We start from the raw sequence: 19,861 nt of genomic DNA, 5'->3' as shown, positions 1-19,861 counted from the left end.
GACAAGCGACGTTTATGGTCAGAATTTGAAAATTCACCCATGAAGTCAAGTTTTAAAAGAAAGAAAAGCTCACATTCTGAATGTGGGCAGCTCATATAGTTTATAGTTCATCGGGTTAAAAAGTGGAAATTTTGAAGGCAATACACAAATGTGTAAACAATCTTATAAAAAAAAAAAAAAAAAAAATGATTTAGAAACATCTACAGCGTGTGAATGACACAATGTGTTGTTCTGTACATGCCCAAGCGAATTAGCCGTACGTTCCCAAGTCTAATTTGCAACAGTGTTAGTCAAATTAATTGTCCATTATATTTTCTAACTTGACCCGAATTAAAGCAAACTTTATGACTGATGTTGTTTGCAACATTCTTCTAATTAAGGTGTTGGAGAAAATTAAGGTTCATTTTTGCTGCCACAATAACTGGGGAGGCTGCTGTTTTCTTTCAGTTATTACACATCAACCATGAGGATTTTTATTCCATAAAGGCTCATTGTAGAAATGCTATACGCTTTATTTTCACATGTGGAAAAAAGGGCTTATACAGCCAACTCAGACTGGTGCATACAGCTATTTCACTTGTGGAAGTATCAACTACCAATCAACGATAGCGTAAAGGCGTTTTCCATGTGCCCCCAATTCACTTGTGCATCTCGTGCAAATCATACTTTGTTATTGAATTGAAAAATTAAATTTGCATTTGGTTTCTATTGTTAGTGCAGGTTGGTTCTAATTTTGCGTTGTAGAAAACTATTTTAATGAAAATTCTCGTCTATATGTGGGATAAAACGACATAGAAAGTGCTTTGTACGGGGTTTTTATTTACTCATTGTTTGTGTCAAAAAACCTTCTACTTCGCTGCGTTCCTCGCTCGTGGTCTGGCGTTTTTGAACAGCAAACAACTCATGAATAAAAACCCAGTACGGGCCGCACTTTCTAGGACGTAAAATGAGGTTAAACGAAAGTTTACCAATAAACAACTAGGAGCGACTGCAGCCATTTGGTCGTGGTGTGTGTGTAGTATACTGCGCATGCGTGGAATACCTCTTGCTTGGGCTGTACTCGCTTATTTTAATCAGTGTGGCGTGAAGTAGGAGCATCTGTTTGGTGAGCGTTTAGCAGTTTTTTTTTTTTTTTTTTTCCTGCCCTCCCCACCCTCTGCTTTCCACTGGTGTATCAGTGTCCTGGTGCCCATTCTTCTCGGGGGCGTGGGGGCTCATGGCTGGTTGTCAGGTTTTGCCAGCCCATCGGTGCAGTCCTCCATCTTGGACGCTGGCCGCCAATAGTGGAAGCTCCAGGATGTTTTCGGGCCACACCAACTCTAAAGAGCGACGATGTTGTTTACTAGATATCCTCAAAAACCAATTCTTTCCTTGCTCTACAGCTGTTAAGCTTTGAAGGCAAGAAATCGGCTGGAAATCAAACCACTTTCATATGCTGGACTACCGTGGGAGAAAGAGAGACTAACGATTATTTTATACACATATTAGAAATTTAATTATGCTACAGAAGCTTGTGGGATTTTTGTACTTACATACAAGTAAATATTAATTACAGTAACTATACTTTTCAGTGGTGAATATAATAATTCGGGGTTATATTCCCGACAACCCGGGTGACTATAACATCTTTGGAGGCGCGCGCTGTTAAGGTCAGCGAGCACTTTTGGTGCTTGTTTAATCGTGTTTTAGCATGTTTTGCACTGTATGAGGCTAATGATGTCCATATAGGTAAAGTGTAAAACCAAAGCCAATGCAGACGGTTTCTCCTGGTGATATCGGGGGTGGAGTTGGGTGGGGGGGTGTGGGGGGTTCCAGGGAGGTTTGCAGGGGCATTGCCATGTGCTTTGGCTTGAGTTCACCTTGTTTGCGTTTTGCTGTCCCTCACCTCCCATGTTTTATGGGTAAGTATACATTCCACATACTGGTCCTCAGTGGGGATGTGTTGACGGGTGCTGTGGGAGCGTGGGACTGTGGCTCGGGATTGCCATGGTGACCTCCTTGCTGCCCTTACTGCACCAGTAAATTGGGGGGGGGCCAAAAACGTGGTGTTAATTTGATTATTCACCGCTGAAATTATACTAAAACAGTTATTTGCCTCACGGCTTCACAAAAAACGGAATATTGGGGAATATTTACCTCTACTACGTCTCTGTAAATAGCAACAATCCTTCACTTCGCCTTTGGTGAACTGATGTGTTAAATAGTATCGTGACCCACAGTTAAAAATTCATAAACCCGCCCCATTTAGTCTTTGGTTAAGCCATAGAAAAAAACCCTAAAATGAAAAACTGAAAATAAATCTTAGAGTTGAATGGTCCAACTGGACTTAAATAAATACCCACCCAGATTGTTACAGTTCAAGTGAACTAAATTTTATTATAAAAAACACAATCCTCTCCCTTATAAAAAACGAAAAAAAGCTATTCCCAACCCACTACTCAAAAAAAAAAAATACAATTTAAATGTCAATCAAGAAAACTACCACTTAGTCAAAGTATTGATCTTACAACATTTGCAACAAAATGAGCTTATGTGTACAAGTATCGTTAGGAGCGAAAACTCGACCGTAACCTGGAAAAGTAGAATGATTCAACATTTGAGTATTAGATTGAGACCATTAAATCTGGAGGTATAAGGCATTTACTTACAAAGAATGAATTTCTGAAGAGGGATATTTTAGCCTTGACTTTTTAATTGCGGAAAGGCCCAGAGGCACTACAGTGTGAGCACGACGAGTATAAATGGAGACCGATCTATCAAGGCAGGTATATATATCATAATTACATTTAAGATATTCTAGCCACTAGTTAAGAGGTATTAAATTCCTCTTGAAACTAAACAGTCTGTCCTTGTATGATAGTTTATTGTTTCTTGCATATGAAGTGTGAAGCATGCCTTTCTCTACCTCTATCATTGGCAATGGTGTTTGCAGAGCCCAAACGTGGAAGCATGATTACTACCAGTTATAACTTTATTATATCTCTCAGCTGCTCCCTCTCCCAAAAATAGATTATTAGCAAGACTGTCTCTTATGCTTTTTATCTCTTCCCTTTCTCTTTGCAGAGCCCAAACATGGAAGCATGATGTCCACCAGTTATAACTTTATTATATCTCTCAGCTGCTCCCTCTCCCAAAAATAGATTATTAGCAAGACTGTCTCTTATGCTTTTTATCTCTTCCCTTTCTCTTCACGTTCTTGTTCAATGGTGCAAATCCTTGAGAGGATGATTGTCATAGGGGTGACATCTTCCTTGAAGAGCTCCATGGCATTAGCAAATTTGTTCTTGATATTTCTCTTGCGTGTTGCCGCATGCAAAAGTGTTACTAAAAGAAAAAGTGAAAAAAAAAACCTTTGATGTATGTCTTACAACACATTTGAGATGAGGTCTTTCAGTGATTAATACTTAATTAGTTATCTCATCAATATTACTCCTCTGATTTCTGTATGGTTAATTATTAACAAGGAATATTGCCAGCCTTCTTCTCTGAAAATTTTCCTGGTCAACAGGTTAATAAATGTAACCAAATTTTCTAAATGAAGTATCAGGACATATCACTCATCATGGGTTTTGGGTATTAAATGCAGGTTTGGTGCCATGGAAACCAAAGACTTTGGTTGCCAAAATAGACACAAACCCTTCTTGGAACAATGCTGCCTACAATTTCAAGGTTTGGTACAGGCAGGTGGTTTGCAGCCAGTCTCTGGAGACATAACAATGCTGCAATGTACAGTTGCTGGGTTTCTCATCAACCAACATGTGATGATGGATCTAAAAATCACCTAGAGTCTTTAAAATTAAGGCAGGACATTTACAAGGAAGGCTGCCCCTTGGTGTGCTAGGTTTAAGGTTTAACTGTGAAACAAGATTCGAAGTTAGAGTTTATTTGAGCACTGAAATTGCCTTCACTAGAAAAGACAAACATTCCTGGGTAAAGGAGGTGTAGTAGCCCTTGTAAGGTTGTACAATAAAAATGATTTGCCACGGAACCGAAAGGATGAGACTAAACAACGGAAGTGTTGTATTGTGTCAAATCTTGGTTTGCATCCATGTGATGAAACGGCCATGTTGATGTACAAAACAACAGAAAATGGCCCCACAAGTTTTGCATAAATTATACTAAAGTCAAATTCCCAAAACACATTTTACTGCAGATGCAAACTATCAATAGACAGTCTAACATTTGACATAAGGACATTCCATGATTTAGACATGATGTTAAAGTGCTACTGTGACAGAAAAATAAAACAATTTTTATTTTTCTTTGGATTTCAAAACTAAGTTACTTAAACAGTAACTAAACGAAGTCTTAAGCCTTGATTTCAAAAAGACACCTGTTTATTTTAACGGTAATTTTCCTGTATGATGGCCCGCCATTGCTAACTTTGAAATCTTGAGAGAGCTGGATCAAGGAGAAAATGACATAAAAGACTTGATAGTTAAAGAATGCAATGCGTGTGTACGCAGCACGGGAGTTTCAGGCTTTCAGACTTCTAAACTCGTGTTTTGCACATATAATTAGCTGCGTTTACACACTGAAATTTTAAACTGGTGAGTCAATGACCTCACTTTTCCCTAGATCCTACCCTCTGAGGTCCAATCAGTCAGTTTTGAACATGAGTAATGGCGGACAGTGAAATCCAAAACTTACACTCAAGTAAACAGCCTTTGGAAAAAAGTCAAAGCTTAAAATTTTGCCAGTCAAATGTTGAGCAATCACACTTTCAAAATCTGAAGGAAAAAAAGAAGTGATTTTTTGATCAGAGTTTGTAGCACTTTAAATTTTTGTGATCTGCAACCTTGTGCTTTTTTCTCCAGTCAACCTTTCAGCTTTGAGTTACCGGTAGTTTTTTTAAATAAATCTTCCAGAAAACACAAGAAACAATGACAAAGACTTACAATACAATAGAGGTTTCAACAATACCAGTGAAAGAATAAACAGCTTACGAAAGCTGTTTGACTACCCCTTGGGGTCTTAGGTGTGATACATGTACCATTGAACATACCTGCCACAGGCACTGTGACTCCCGAAACAAATGCAAGAATGGATCCCAGTGCATAAACACAAAGCACAGCCAGGCCAAAAACAGCACCAGGGACCAAGAAAGGGTATTGTTGCTTCATCTGTGCAAGTTTCGGCTCATGACTTTGTGCAACACCAAACATGATTAAGGTTACAGCAAATGCAACAGAACCAATCAAAAGATCCTTTGGATGTATGACCCTGAAAGCAAATGGATAATTTGAGGAATTAAATTTTTAAACTGAATTATCAAATGCCAGCTTCTTTTGTGGAGAATTAAGGATTTCTGAAAACACTTTACATTAAATTTGCATTAAATTTTGTCTCATTAAAATTCATTTATATTTCAGGAGGGTGTTGAGCCTCAGGACAAATGTCATCTGTAAATCTGGTACATTTTAAGTACCAAGAAAGTGTCTAAATATATATAACATATATAATTATATAATATATCAGTTTAACATGTTAAAAACTGAAGGGCTTTGGTTTGCTTTAGTCATTAGTCGAGTGTTAATAATAATTTATTGGAGTACCCCGGGCACGAGAGAACCAAGCAGAAATCAGGGTTTTTTCGCCATTTGAAAAAAATTGCCGGACTGCCAGTTATTTAGTAATTTCAAAACCTTGTCTGACTGACAGTCACATAGGCACAGCATTTATGTCTTTATCGAAGAAGCATTGTGTATCTAAATCCCCAGATAGCCATTTAACAGGAAAAGGAGGCGGTGTGTAGTTGAGTGGCTAGGGCACGGGCCTCACAATTACTTAGAATCCCCAGGTTTAAGTTCTGCTGTGGCCATGTAGGGTTTGTGGAGGGAGGGGGTTTAAGTGGGTTGTCCCTGGCCCAGCTAAACCAACAAGCCAACAGGACCAACTCCTGCCTGTTGAGATTCTGAAAGATACGTTGTGTATATTTGTATTGTTTGCTTCATTGGCCCTAACCCTCCCCTCCCCCCCCCCCCCCTTCTCTGAGATAAGCAGTCAGTTAAGTACATACTGCTGCTTCAGTCAGTTTTGTCTTCTCTTTGCAGAAAGAAAAAGAAAGGAAAGGAACTCATTAATTTAAGTGTCTAGTAGTTCTAGCGCTGGAGCACTTATCTAATTGGGGACACTGAAAACTGAAATTAACAATGAAAGCAAATCAAGTCAAACATTGGTTTTTGCTGAGAGGGGAAGCCAGAGTACCCAGAGAAAACTTCTTGATGCAGAGTAGAGAACCAACAAACTCAATCCACATATGATGCCGAGCCTGAGAATCGAACCCAGGCCACATTGGTGGGAGGCGAGTGCTCTCACCACTGCGCCATCCCTGCACCCCGAAATCCTGTATTAAGCATATAACAATACACGTTATTTCAGTTACAGTAAAACCGGTTGTTCATTTGGGCGCCACTTTGCGATTTTGTGACGCAATGTTTGTGTTTTGATTGGCAGTTTGCTCCCAGGAAGTTAAAAATTCAAATTTCAACTTGCTGCCAAGTGCTTAGGTTCCCAGAGTCAGGTATTTGGACCTGTTCAAAACAACCTTGAACTTCATTTTTTAAATATTACAAATTTACGGCATAATAACTCTACATTGGGTAGGATTCGCGAGGTTATGCAAAAAGCAATTTTAAATGACAAATTCACAATGTATCGCCACGATAATTGCTTGCAAACCTTGAAATATTGCAAGTTCTGTGAAGTCAATTGAAAACTGTTCGTGTTGTCTCAAATATGCCTTCATGGAGCACAAAACTCAAACGAATTGTGAAATATCAGTTCAACACCACGATTTTTTAGCATTAAGTGCAACTGGTTTTCCGTGAAAATATGAAAGTTATCAATTCCAAAACGACTACAGAGAAGGTGTACAAAGTAATTACAGTTTGAGGCATACCATTGGACTTCAAAAGAGGGCAGCAAGAGTAATCCTGAATGCACCTTTCAACTCAAGATCCGTAGACTTGTTTAATACACCTAATTGCATTCCTTTTTATAGGGAGTCGCACATAAATCAATGTGCACTCATTTTTACAAGAGACTTAAAGGAAACACTCCTAATTACCTGAATTAAATTTTAGTTGTTAATTCTAGCACGCATATGAGGAACACAAGATATTTAAATTTAAATTTACTTTGTCCTAGATAATTTTATAGTTATGCTATGGAGGGTGGTCGTTCTTTTACAGTTCGTTCTATTAGGGATTGGAACTCTCTACCAAGATCTCTGAGAGTTTTGGACAGTTACTCATGCTTTAAAAAAAGGCCTTTTTAAGAAATTTTTAGTCACTCAGAAAAAGGACTTGAGTTTCTAACTTTTGACTATATTGTATATATTTTTATTCTTTTTGTTTAGCATTTTTAATGTCCTTTCGCTTTAGTTAGGTAGATCTAGTGTAAATATTTTTAATTTTTCGAGGGCCACTGGGTCATCAGTTGTTATTAAAACTGTCATATGCTACCCTCATGAAATAAAGTCCCTATTCTATTCTATTCTATTCTATATGTAAGTTGCAAAATTGCCAATTAAAAACTCAATGTTGCGTGACAACATTGTGAAGTGGCGGTGTCTGACATTTGCAGACAAATAGCTCTGATAAACAGTATTTAATTAAGTCTAAGAACCCATTTTAAAATGGTTAGCTTTCAATTATTGAAAGCGAACCGTTTTAAAATGGGTTCTTAGACTTAAATACTGTTTATCAGCGCTATTTGAAATGGGTGTTTAGACTTAAAATACTGTTTATCAGTGCTATTTGCCTGCAGTCTGCAGTCTGCAAATGTTGGACACCAGCGAAATGGCACGCAAACGAAAAACCGGTTTCACTGTAATTATTGATTTCAGATTTATACAGTGTCCCAAATTAGTGCTCCAGCGCAGGAACAACTAGACACTTTCATAAATAAAGTTCCTTTCCTTTCAAGCTGAATAGCCCGCCACATCTATTGTATAGGAGGTTTTCACGTGACGTCATCGCAGCCATGTTGGTGGACGAAAACAAAAGATCTCTCGTTAGCTTCTTTTGTTCGTCCACCAGAAGTCGTACATTTCCCTGTTGTTCTTGGTGTCTCTAGAGGTTGGTTAAAAACGTCCTACTGTGACTCGTTCATCAGAGAACGCCGCTGAACTAACAAAGGCGACAGGGTATTCAGCAGTTCCCTCAATAAGAGAGCGTAAATTTGTCTGCATTCTGACTCTTTAGATTCAGTTCTTCACCACCACCTTATTCAAACAGCAATGGTGCGACATTTCGGGGTACATGTATTCTTCAATCATACTTACCCAACCAAAATGAAAGTAACAATGACAATCAGGAAGTAGTTAGTTTGATAGTAGATGAGGTTATTAATCATCCTGTTTTCCATTCTCTCCAAGTCATTCAATGTCGGAGCTGTAAACTGTGCATCCGTGAGGAAGTCTTGAAGAGACCGAAGAGGTGGAAACGCAACTGCCGCCATGTTGATTTGCGTGACACTATAATAATAATAATCATAATCATAATCATAATCATAATCATAATCATAATCATAATCATAATCATAATCATAATCATAATCATAATCATAATAATCATAATCATAATGATAATAATATCTTTATTTAGACTGAAAAAGACCGATCAGCAAAATCAAAAGACTTGCTGGTATAAACCGGTGATCAGAGTAACACTAAAGTAATACTTTTCCAAATGGTCTGGATAGCACAAGTGTTACTAATATTGAAAAAAATACAACCACACTTTTGAATTTTCGGAACATGTTTCGATGTTTCAAACATCATCTTCAGCCATAGTGAGTGTAACATTAAAATTTTTACAAGATAATTCGTATATATATAACTATCAATACAATGATTCTTTGTAGATTAAATGTTCGTTACAAGTACGTAAAATTCAAACGAACCAACAATATTATAGAGAACACAACTGACATAACGGTAAAAGTTTATAAATATACGAATTATCTTGTAAAAATTTTAATGTTACACTCACTATGGCTGAAGATGATGTTTGAAACATCGAAACATGTTCCGAAAATTCAAAAGTGTGGTTGTATTTTTTAAAATATAAAGTAATACTAAAGTAACAACACTAAAAGTATCGAGTAACACTGAAGAGGTATAAACCGACACAACCCGTTTACCGATTTTACCTGGCCTCAAATTAGCTCCTCCAGTGATCTTGTTTGTACAACCATTTCTGACGTCATGTCTAATATGCAAAACTGCTGTCAGCTATTTCTGTTATTAGGATTTTGCTTTGGGATCGATATAAAAGTGTGAGATGTCGTCCAATCAAAATCGAGTAACTTGCGAAACGAGAAAGATCTCGTACCCAGAGTCCTCGGGCTTCTTGGCCAGCCAAGAAGCCCGAGGACTCTGGGTACGAGATTGCATTGAGGACGGAAACAGGACGGAAATAGCTTTCTATCCAGCCATTAGATTAGAGACTTGTTTCCTTATTCTCGAATTCAGAAATACCGTTGGACGATGGGCGCCTGGGAACTGATATTCCCTAAACCGGGAGGCGGGAACGAAATTGGATGACACCATGCAAGGCAAGTTTAGCCTCACCTCCTGCCCGAAATAACGGTAGGCTATTTCAACATGTGCGGGATAATTCCCCCATTGATTGGATTTCGTTCGGGAATCGGGACCCATCACATGTATTCCGGGACAGCGGGAAAAAAAGCGCGGGAACCTGTCACAGGTCTGAGCAAATGAAGGAGAATAAAGCAATGTCGTTTATTATTTTGTCTCGTTCAGAACAACACACCATGCTTATCTGCGTTGGCGGTTTTAACGGGATTCGAACTCATGACCTTTGCGATGCCGGTGCAATCCTTTCTCTATCAACAGAGCTACGAAGCCATTCAGTTGGGAGTAGGTCAATTTGTTGTGAAGGACCAAGAGAAAATGAGGGGACAGAGATGGAGGCTCCCGGTCCAGCCCTTGGGATATGTCATGTCCACGAAAGTTATTTTTACTCGAGCGGAAGTCTTCCGAGACGTCCGCATGCAGGCCAACCTCGGTCCGATGTTTGAAAGAAAATATATATTCATCAGCCTTCAACGTGCGCCATCATTTTCTCTTTTCACTAAGAACCTGAGAGCGAGGCAAGACTGCATGCGGACGTCTCAGAAGACAGACTTCCGCTAGAACAAAGACTTCCGCTCTTCTAAAAATAACTTTCGTGGACTTAACATATCCCGGCCAACGCCTTGTGCCTTCCTTTCCGTCCCCTTATTTTCTCTTGGAAGGACTCGATGAATGCACCTGCCTGAGTTTTTCAGAAGTCTATACGAGACAATTGCTTTAATTGTCCGATCTAAATCACTTTACTCTTTTATCCATAACCTGCACGAGCATGAAGTGGAAAAGGTGTGCAGTTGCACGTTGTTTTTTTTCTTTGCTGCGCAAAAGAGGCATGACGTAGAGTTGAGGAAAATGCTCAACTCGTCACTGTGTTGGAGGCGTCATGCAGTGACCTCTTTTGAAATCTTACAGTAGGGTACTGAAACTAGACGTTATTTTGCTTGTATTCATTTTGTTTTCCCAACTCAGATTATGTCGATACTCAGGAGATTTGATCCTTTGTTTTCTTCATTAAAACGTTTGTTTAAAGGAATGCATGCACTCTTTAATAAACAAGACAAAGGATCAAATCTGAGTATCATCACATGATCTATATTGGTAAAACAATGTACAAGCGAATATTAAAGGCCTATTGGTATCAGCTGCCATGACATCGGTAGTTAAAGGACACTGTTATTCAATCACTACTTTTGTTAATTATTTTGTAAGGGAGTTAATAATGTTCCGAAACATAGCGATGTGTCATCCCTTCTATTTATGTATTATTTTTTTAAAAATAGCTGTTAATATTTGTTGTCCTTGGAAACTCTGTTCTACAATCATGTTCCGAACAAAACGCAACAAATATCTTAGTTTGCTGATGATAGCCCTGTTAGCCGGCCAGTGACTCCATGTCATTGATAGCAAGTATTAAAAACTACGGTACGGGAATGAACTTGCGAAGTTTGGAATGCACGGACTCCAAGAAAGATGGGCAACATGCTCATATTTGTTGTGACTAAAGAATAGATTCTAACAAACACTATTACCCTAGTAACTCAAAAACTACAAGCAAATGGTTGAAGATTGGTTAAGGTAGACACAACAACGATTTCGTTGTGTGAAACAAAACGTTTTCCTTCTATCTGATCTTTTACCGTGACGATAACCATATTTCGAGAACAACTCGTGGTCGAAAAGAGGACGGTGACGACTCTAAAAAGTAGGCGCGCATTGCGTACGTGTGGCAGTGCAGTAACTTGATACAGCGCTTTATTCCATAACTGTCAACTGAGCTGCGTTTTGTTTTCCAGAGATTCAAGTTGTCTTTGCGTAATATGTAAAAGTACACAATAATGTTTTGGTATCGTAAATCATTGTAGTCCTTTGGTAGATGTCTTAGGTAAATAGCCCGCGAGAAAACATGTAGTTACTCTTAGAACACTAAACCCACAAAGATTGAAGGAAATCGAAGGGAGTCGAGAAATATTAGCTATCAAGACCACAAGTTTAAACGTGCACTTTGCGCGTCTGACAGCTTTCCACGACTTAAGTTCACTAAAGTTCACTAATGTTCTCCCTGTCCGGCGGGGTCAGTATCTGGATGGAAGACCTCAAAATATACGACTTGGCGTCAGAAACATAGGACGGAAAATTCTATTTTAACGCTAAAAAATGTGACCTGAGCAAGGTACAGAATTTGCTAGCCTGCTTTATGCAAAACAAATATTGATACACAGTTTTTAGGAAGAGCAGAAGGAAGTTTTTAGGAGGTGTCGGCCGAGAATAAAAAAATCGCCATCAGCAACAATATTTGCGACATGAAAACAACATAAATTTCCTACCGCGAACATAAAAACTTACCATCAGCGAAAAATATTTTTGCTACGTTCAATTTTTCTATTGTACTTTTTTTTTGGCAGCTCAAGTAAATTGAAAGTGACATCGATTTGCGTGTTACCACCAACTCAAGAAACAAAGGATACATCTGACAAAATGGCAGCAAGACAACGGGTTTTTTCTTTTAAGTGTTATAAAGTTCGACAATAAATGTCCGAATTCAACACAAAGATCACGATAGCAGGTGTAACTCTCGAGGTTGACCATTGTTTCTGCAAAGTCAAACATTCACTCTCCCAGACGAGATTATTTATCACCAGGTAATTCATTAAATAGAAGCTGCTTTGTTATTCATCAGCGTCCACAAATTCTTGCCGGTTTTGGAGCTCATTTGTTGAAATTCGACCACGCTTCCAAGACCTGTTTATTTTCATGATTTATGCACGCGCTGCGGGCCTATTTCCCACCACGGACTTTATTGAACTCACTCTTAGAAACAGGTGACATAAAGTGCACTACCACAAAAATACAACGAGCTTGAGGATCATCCGCTGTAAGTGAGATTCAAAGCTCGTACTTGAATCGGAAGGTCTATAATTTCAATTGCAAACTTTTTCTATTCAGACCACAGCAAAGCACAAATGATAACAATGAACGAAACAATTAGTGGATTTCTTACAGGGAATGATCTTAAGCCCCGGCCACACGTTCAAACATTGTTATAAAATATTTGTTGGATCAACAATGTTAGAACGTTTAGCATGCATAGTTTGTTCAACATTTTTGTGGGGAGAATGTTACGATTTCGATCACTCATTTTCTCCAATATACAACAGATGTTGAAGCGTGTAGCCGCCCAATGTTGTATTACAAAGACTTAAGTGACGCGTTTCCAACTATTTTACTAGTATGACGGTATACACATTGTTAGAAGGGTTTTTATAACAATGTTGGGACGTGTTTTTTCTAACAAAGTTACATCGTGTAGCCGGGGCTTTAGAGACAGGTTTTTTTTGGGTGGGGGGTGTCCTTTCTCTTCCTTGTTTAGCTGCAACTATGGGCGGCTTACCATTTGGCAGAACAGACCGGGCATTTGGAAGGACTTACTTGACAGCACATTCAAATTAACACACTTGGAGGATGATAATTCTCCAGAAGAATGCGACGGATGATCATGCAAGTGTTCCTTCAAATTGTTGCATTTTCTTCGCAAACTGATGGGTCTGGTCGGCCAGTTCTGACAAAAGAATCGCGCCCTATGTCGATTTGCTTTAAAAGTCCTGAGTACCCAAACAGCACTTTTTCTCGGATCGTCTCCGATCCTTTCCCAAGCCCTCAGAAATATCTCAACACTGGGTTTAGATGCGCCACAACTCGAACACAAGGTGCTATAAGTCACAACACTCCCATGTTCTAGCTAACAAAATTCTTAGGTGATCGACTTAAATTTTTAATAGAAATCATTGTTCATTTTAAAATCTACATGCACAGGAAATTCTGCAGTTTCTGTTAAGTCCCTCAGTTTTTCCTGTTTAAAGAATCAAATTCAAATAATTTCACGAGCTTTCCATGAAAATTCATGATACAGTCTTTCTTCAAGAAAATTTCAAGTTCTTATGCGAGGCCAGAAAAACGGAATTGAGGAGGGTGGTTTCTTTTCTTATTTTGTTGCAACAGTGACAGGTTTCGGGGTAAAAACATAACACTGAAATAGAGATGAAGAGGGTATATGTCATGGTGGTAAGCCACGCCAATCACAGTTATGTTCAATATGTAGTTTCTAATAAACTCAATTTCATGTATGACATTTAGACTTCTTGGTCTTGTAATTGGGCCAATGTCCCCCTTACATTTCATCTGTAGAGCCAGGGACAAATAATGAATTTAACGGGTATCAGCTTGGCAAAAGCAACCACCAGTACGGTAACCTTTGCTTCATTGAAAAAGTCCATATATTTTGAGGATTTTTTCCCCAAAACACGCCCCTTTTATCTTCCTTATTTGTACAAACCTAAGCTACTGGTCATTGTAAAATGGGACCCGGAAATTATTTGTTGTAATCAAGACTGACGATTCAGGACCTACATGAAATGTATGAAAGAGAAATTTTTAAATGGTGTTAATTCACTTAAGTCCAGAAATGCACCCGCAATTTAAATTCGATCAAAAACACGAAATGTCCCTTTAGATCCAAGTATATTTGCTACCTATTTCTAGCAAGAAGGTAAGGGTTAGCTTTTTTTTGCTAAGGATAAATGCAGCCATTTGTCTTTAGTCGAGGGCCGGAGTTGCTAGTATTCCCAGATGTGAGTGTTGATGAAGATGGCCGGGGAGGAGAGCATGGGGACACTTCGTTACCGTTGCCTAGCCTGTGCATATCCGCCTCCTCCCCTGGAAAAAAAACAGGTGACAACATAAAATGGGACCATTTTTAAGTTTTAGCAAATGGTAGCTCTGTTTTGCACCGTAAAATAAAGGAAACTTTATTAACACGTGACCTTAAACCAGCGTTAAACGAAAACGTTGGCAGTGAAAAACTGTGGCTTTATTAAACGGTCAGTTTTCACTGCTATCTATTTATCTTACTATTTTTATCTTATTCTCTTTAGTTACCAGTCTTCTTAATTTATATATATCATATTTGAAATTGTTCAACCGTCACTTCTGAAGATGTATGTTGTAGCATACGAAACGTCAAGTCCAAAGTAAAATGCATTTTATCATTATGTCAACTGATTATGTTTGTAGCCGCTGTTTGTTTTATGTTTTTGATTAAGTTGAAATGGCCAAAGTACAAGAATATTTAGGGTAAAACTTTCACAAGATTGCTACTCCGAGTGGGGGCAGGTCCCAGCGGGTGTTCCCCAGGGGACCAAGCTGGGTCCCTGGTTGTTTACAATTATGATAAATGACCTCCAAGTTGACTGTGTCGACCTTTGGAAATACGTAGACGACACGACAATCACTGTCTTGGTAAGCAACACCGATAGGAAACCCGAGTATCTCGATATGCGCAGAACGTATGCGCAATAACAATAGTAGGCACCGTCCTTAACCGGTGTGTCAACCGGTGTGGCTCTGGCTAGTCGCCATAATTACCTCAGAATGGGTTTTCCCAGGGTGGTTCCCAGGCTCTCCTTTTTTTTGCTCGTGAAACTCTCGACAATCTCCCGTCAACTCTCGCTCTCGTTTGGCCAACTGTCATCGACTCTCAAGAGTTTCAGTTCTCGTCAACTCTCATCAACTCTCATTTTCGTTTGGCCAGGGCTTAAGAAACCGAAGAAGATCTGTGCTGGGTCCCGATGTCCGAGGGAAATCTTCCCGCACATGTTTAAGTAGGTTAGGGTAGGGTCTGTATTAAAGTCGTTGGCATATGAAGCTAGTCACGTCATATACTTGGAGAACAAGACCACAGGCGGCCCAGAGTCGGAAGGTAAACAATTATAAGGATTTGTATGGGAATCTTGATAACAGACTGAAAAAGAAAATATCTTTTTCAGTCTGTTATCAAGATTCCCATACAAATCCTTATAATTGTTTACCTTCCGACTCTGGGCTGCCTGTGGCAAGACTGGCTGTTACGGCTGAGACTAGAATATTTTTCCAATATTCCGTCAGGCCCAGACTGACTTCTTCAACTTGCTCCCTGAAGAAGTCAGGCCGTGCCTGACGAAATACGAAAAATATACTACCCCCTCGTTTACCCCATCGTGTTATCGTACTTTGTACTGTTGGGCCATTCTTGGAGGTTCGTTTCCATTGGTTTCCATTCAATCCGGCGAATGACGTAGTTCCTGTAATGTTACCCAATCAGCTCCCTGAAAATGACGTCACGGGTCCGATGACCGGGTGAAGACCGGCAATGGCGAGAGTTCCAGCTGGTGTGAATTCTTTCTAATAATTGTGACTTTCTGGACACATAATAATGTGGAGAGCTTTAAGAAAAGGTGGGTGTTGTTGATATTTATCTGTCAATTTGTAGAAGATGAGTTTATTTAACTAGGGCACCGTGAAACGCGAGAGAGATTGGATTCTGGAGACAATAATGTTTAAAACTTAATTAGAGTAAATTTTATGTTTTTGTCGCAGCACTAAAAAGTACATCGAACTCCTCACGTTGCCTTGGGCAGATTCCATCATCTGCTGAGAAGGGAGACGAGACAAAAGCAACTCTAGATGAACAGAAGGACTGCAGCTCTACACAGCGCGTTGGAGATCACAGGAAACTTGTGCTAAACACCTACATAGAAAGCGATAACTTTCACGTGGGCTTTAACATCCAACGCTTGATATTGGGACTGTTAACGAAGAATGAAAAATCCCGAGCACTCAGATTTTCAACCCGGTTTGCTCGAGGGAAGGATGAAGATACTTCGAATCCATTTTCTGATGAAGTTCGATCGGTAAGTTCAGAGAAATTGAAAGTTACTGTGGTATTTCCCTACAGCCTGTTTAACGCCAGATTCCAGAATCGTTCTTTGTACATGTGTCGAACCAATTGTTCGTAAACGTTCTTAAATGGTGACAAATAAAAAGAAAATGTTTCAAATTAATGCCTCTGTAATCTGGTGTGCTATTCACAACTGAAAGCATCCCTCGAAGTTTGCATTCATTAAATGCTTCAAAATGACGATTGCGTCATCAATATAAACAATAATAATGCGTGACTGATGCTCTAGGTGCATGGTTTGCGCCCGGCTGACGCACAAAAAGACATCATCAAAGACTGTGATAAAGAGACAATAATAATAATATATTTTGATACAGCTTAGCCATCAAATTAAAATACAACATCAATCAAGTAGTTTCTGTCAACTTTGTGGTTTTCCAATACCACCTAATTCTTTAGCATGTTGGTCACACGTTGGGATTAGAAACAATATGTATGGGTTATTGACCAAGCGTGAGGTCAAGATGGCTGGATATTGGCTAAGTTCTTTTTTTGTGTGTTTAAGGACCAAGACGAAGCTTTTTGCAAAATTGATTAATTCACTGCCAGCATACCAGAACTCAATTAACAGGAAAAAAATTGGTACTGGATTGAATGTCTTTTGATTACCAAAAATACCTCTGAAGTCATTAGCAGTTCTAATGAGAGATAATGTACATTTATGGTTAAAAGGGCTGATAAAACAACAAACGAAAAAAAGTTGCAAAGAAAGTTAATCATTGCAGCATACACTGTATTTTCAAAATCATGGAAGTTTCAACTGAAATTATGTCATGTAATTATCTTATATAATTAATCAAATGATATGAAATTTCATCTTTTCTCTTGTAAGTTCTATTGTGTTCTCTTTCCGGACTATGTTGATTGCACTCCATAGGTTTGATTTTATTTCATTTTTGATCAAAGCTTCTTTTGTTGCATTGATTTGATGGCCAAAGCTGGCATAAGTCAGTTCACCACTGAAATTGCTCTTTTCATCACTGAGAAATCCTGATGCTTTATCATTTCTATTATTGATTTTTTCCCATTATTACAAGTAATTGTCCAAACTAGTTCTCTTATTTGCTGGGAAAGGAAGCCCTGACAGGAATTGTAACTGAATAGCCAGCATTGCATTAAATTAGTTGCATTTTTTGTTTTTGTTTTTAACAGTGGTGCAACGGAGTTCTTACATTGTCCAGTCTCCTTGCTTGTCGCAAGTTTCTCACAGATGAAAAGTCTCCACTTCATGTGCATGTGTACAAAATTCCATCTCAAGTACTCTCAAGAATATTAGCTAACAAACCATACATTACTTTGGGTGTAATCCCTATAACAGAGAGATCTCAAACTCATATAGGAAATGCCAAGCCGACTGATGCCCTTGATGAAGCTATAGCATCATTCCAATCAAACTTTAGCGAGTGTACAGCTGCTGCCCAGAACAAGCTAGGAATCAAGTTTGCATCTATGAAACAACATGAAAAGGCATATCTTCTTTTTGCCCAAGCTAGTGAAAGAGGCCATCCTCTGGCACAGTTTAACCTTGGTCTTTGCTTTGAGCTTGGAAAAGGGGTTGACAAAGATCTTGTTAAGGCAGCAGAGTGCTATAAAAATGCAGTTGCCCAGGGACAAACTGGTGCCATGTATAATCTAGCTTTGTTTTATATGGAAGGGCTTGGTGGCCTGCCTAAAGATTCACAGCATTCCCTGAAACTTCTTGAAGAAGCCGCTGAAAATGGCTTGTGCAAAGCTCAATTATACCTAGGGTTGTATTATGCAGATGAGTCCTCACACCACTGCAATTACTCAAAGGCAATACCCTACCTTGAAATGGCTGCTGGTAAAAGAGATCCATCAGCTGAATTCCATCTGGGAGTTTGCTATGAACGTGGTCTTGGCACTGAGAGGAACATGTCCAAAGCAGCTAATTTGTACAAGTCTGCAGCATTGCATGGTCACACTGGAGCACAGTACAACATGGGTGTCTTCTATGAAAATGGTCTTGGTGGGTTCAGTGTCAACAAGACGGAGGCAACTCGCTATTACCGCATGGCAGCTGAAGCGGGAGATGAAGATGCAAGGCACAATCTGTTGCTGCTGAGAAAACAAATGGAAGCAGAGAAGCGCATTAGACATCCCACTGAGCCACAAAACTTGGTGTTTTCTTTATTTAAGCAAATAAACCAGCCATCAGGAAGTCTTCCACGCTGCTCTTCAAGTCCTGGAATTTTAGATGCTGTAGCGAGAGAAAATAAACAGCAAAGTGCTCTTGCAACTTCTGCAAGCAAACCACCAAATCCATTGCTGGCATTTTGAGCTTTATTTAAACCAAAATGTAAATATGATGGGGAGTGACATGATTGTGTACTTCCTCTTCTTTGTGACTAATCTTAAGTAGTTTATTGCAGATTGTAGATAGAAATAGTTAGAAATTCCTTTCCAAATGAAAGAATTTCATAACAGTAGTTTCATTACTTGGTCCTAGATTGACCAAGTATAAATTACGTTTGTATGCTCTTGTATAAAGTTGTAACTTCATCTTCAATGTGAACAATTTTCAATAGAAAACACTACATTAAGATAACTGTAAACCTTTCGTAAACCTTTAATTGAGGTAGTTATTAGAAAGTTAGAAGTAAACCCCTCAAGGTCTTTTATGGAACTTTAATTTATCTAGTAAATAATGTATGAACGTTTTGATACATGTAAAATATTCTTTTTTCCATTAAAAATGACCAACAAGAGTAATTTCTTTTTGTCCTTCATGTTGCCTTTATATTTAGAGTGTGGATTGTTTACTGTATTTAAATTCTCAAACAACCCATAGTTTTTGTGCCTGCAGTTTGTATGATGCAAAACTATTGGTAGGCTAAATTTACAATTAACGTTCAGATAAAAGAAATACCGGTTTATCCCATACATTTTGCTTCATTAACACATGCAGTTAATTTTAGGGGACTCTGTTCTCTTCCTAAAGGTACTGTTGGGGAGGCTCCCATCCGAGAAGCTAAACTTGGTGGATGCATCACATCAGACTAGAAATGGGTTTATCACCTGACATGATATGGTAAATTGACCACTGCAAAGAAATTTAAAAGCAGAAGTTTTGAGCATCAACTCTTTGTTAGAGCCCATTTGCTCTGATGAAGGGCTAATGCTTGAAACATCAGTTTTTGAATTTCTTTATGGTGGTCAATTTTAGCACATCAAGTCAGTTGACAAACCCTTTTCTGTGTTTTTTCACTTCCCAATGGCACTGATGCAGCACAACAGTTTCTTTAGAAGCTAAACTCCTTTATCTATTTCTTGTCAGATATGGTTTAATACTCAAATAAACAGAAAGACATCAATTAAATCTGCCAATCAGAAAGCGTTTGACTCTGTAAATAGCTTGAATAATATTATCATGTGTATTGTGGCACAAGGATGTAGTTTTTTACTTGCAAAAACTGTCATGACCAAAATCTTGATTTTAACAAGTTATGTCATTGCTGTGTTACAAAAGTTAGGAT

At 38.7% G+C, this 19,861-nt stretch overlaps 2 protein-coding genes across 2 annotated transcripts; one reads left to right on the top strand and one right to left on the bottom strand.

Annotated features, from left to right (window-relative positions):
* Positions 1 to 2,874: 2,874 nt before the first annotated feature.
* On the bottom strand, positions 2,875 to 9,303 carry LOC138015833 (PRA1 family protein 3-like). The gene is made up of 4 exons (XM_068862952.1): positions 9,157 to 9,303; positions 8,288 to 8,479; positions 5,006 to 5,223; positions 2,875 to 3,324 (listed from the first exon to the last, which is right to left on the bottom strand). Exons 2-4 carry the CDS (start codon positions 8,461 to 8,463, stop codon positions 3,170 to 3,172), a joined length of 549 nt encoding a protein of 182 aa, XP_068719053.1. The 5' UTR covers positions 8,464 to 8,479; positions 9,157 to 9,303; the 3' UTR covers positions 2,875 to 3,169.
* A 6,448-nt stretch (positions 9,304 to 15,751) lies between these two features.
* On the top strand, positions 15,752 to 19,097 carry LOC138015600 (uncharacterized). The gene is made up of 3 exons (XM_068862682.1): positions 15,752 to 15,864; positions 16,007 to 16,320; positions 17,520 to 19,097. Exons 1-3 carry the CDS (start codon positions 15,843 to 15,845, stop codon positions 18,663 to 18,665), a joined length of 1,482 nt encoding a protein of 493 aa, XP_068718783.1. The 5' UTR covers positions 15,752 to 15,842; the 3' UTR covers positions 18,666 to 19,097.
* Positions 19,098 to 19,861: the final 764 nt, after the last annotated feature.

This window comes from Montipora capricornis, chromosome 9, assembly GCF_036669925.1.
Source record: "Montipora capricornis isolate CH-2021 chromosome 9, ASM3666992v2, whole genome shotgun sequence".
NCBI classification, from domain to species: domain Eukaryota; kingdom Metazoa; phylum Cnidaria; class Anthozoa; order Scleractinia; family Acroporidae; genus Montipora; species Montipora capricornis.
Note: the sequence above shows the minus strand (reverse complement) of the source record. Positions and strands in the feature narration are given on the sequence as shown.

Coding starts and splice junctions, on each gene's coding strand:
- LOC138015833 (XM_068862952.1), bottom strand. CDS start 8,463: ATGGCGGCAGTTGCGTTTCCACCTCTTCGGTCTCTTCAAGACTTCCTC. Junction 5,224..8,287: donor GTTACTTTCATTTTGGTTGG/GTAAGTATGATT, acceptor ATTTGCTTTCAG/GGTCATACATCCAAAGGATC. Junction 3,325..5,005: donor AGTCACAGTGCCTGTGGCAG/GTATGTTCAATG, acceptor TTTTTCTTTTAG/TAACACTTTTGCATGCGGCA.
- LOC138015600 (XM_068862682.1), top strand. CDS start 15,843: ATGTGGAGAGCTTTAAGAAAAG. Junction 15,865..16,006: donor GTGGAGAGCTTTAAGAAAAG/GTGGGTGTTGTT, acceptor TTTTTGTCGCAG/CACTAAAAAGTACATCGAAC. Junction 16,321..17,519: donor TTTCTGATGAAGTTCGATCG/GTAAGTTCAGAG, acceptor TGTTTTTAACAG/TGGTGCAACGGAGTTCTTAC.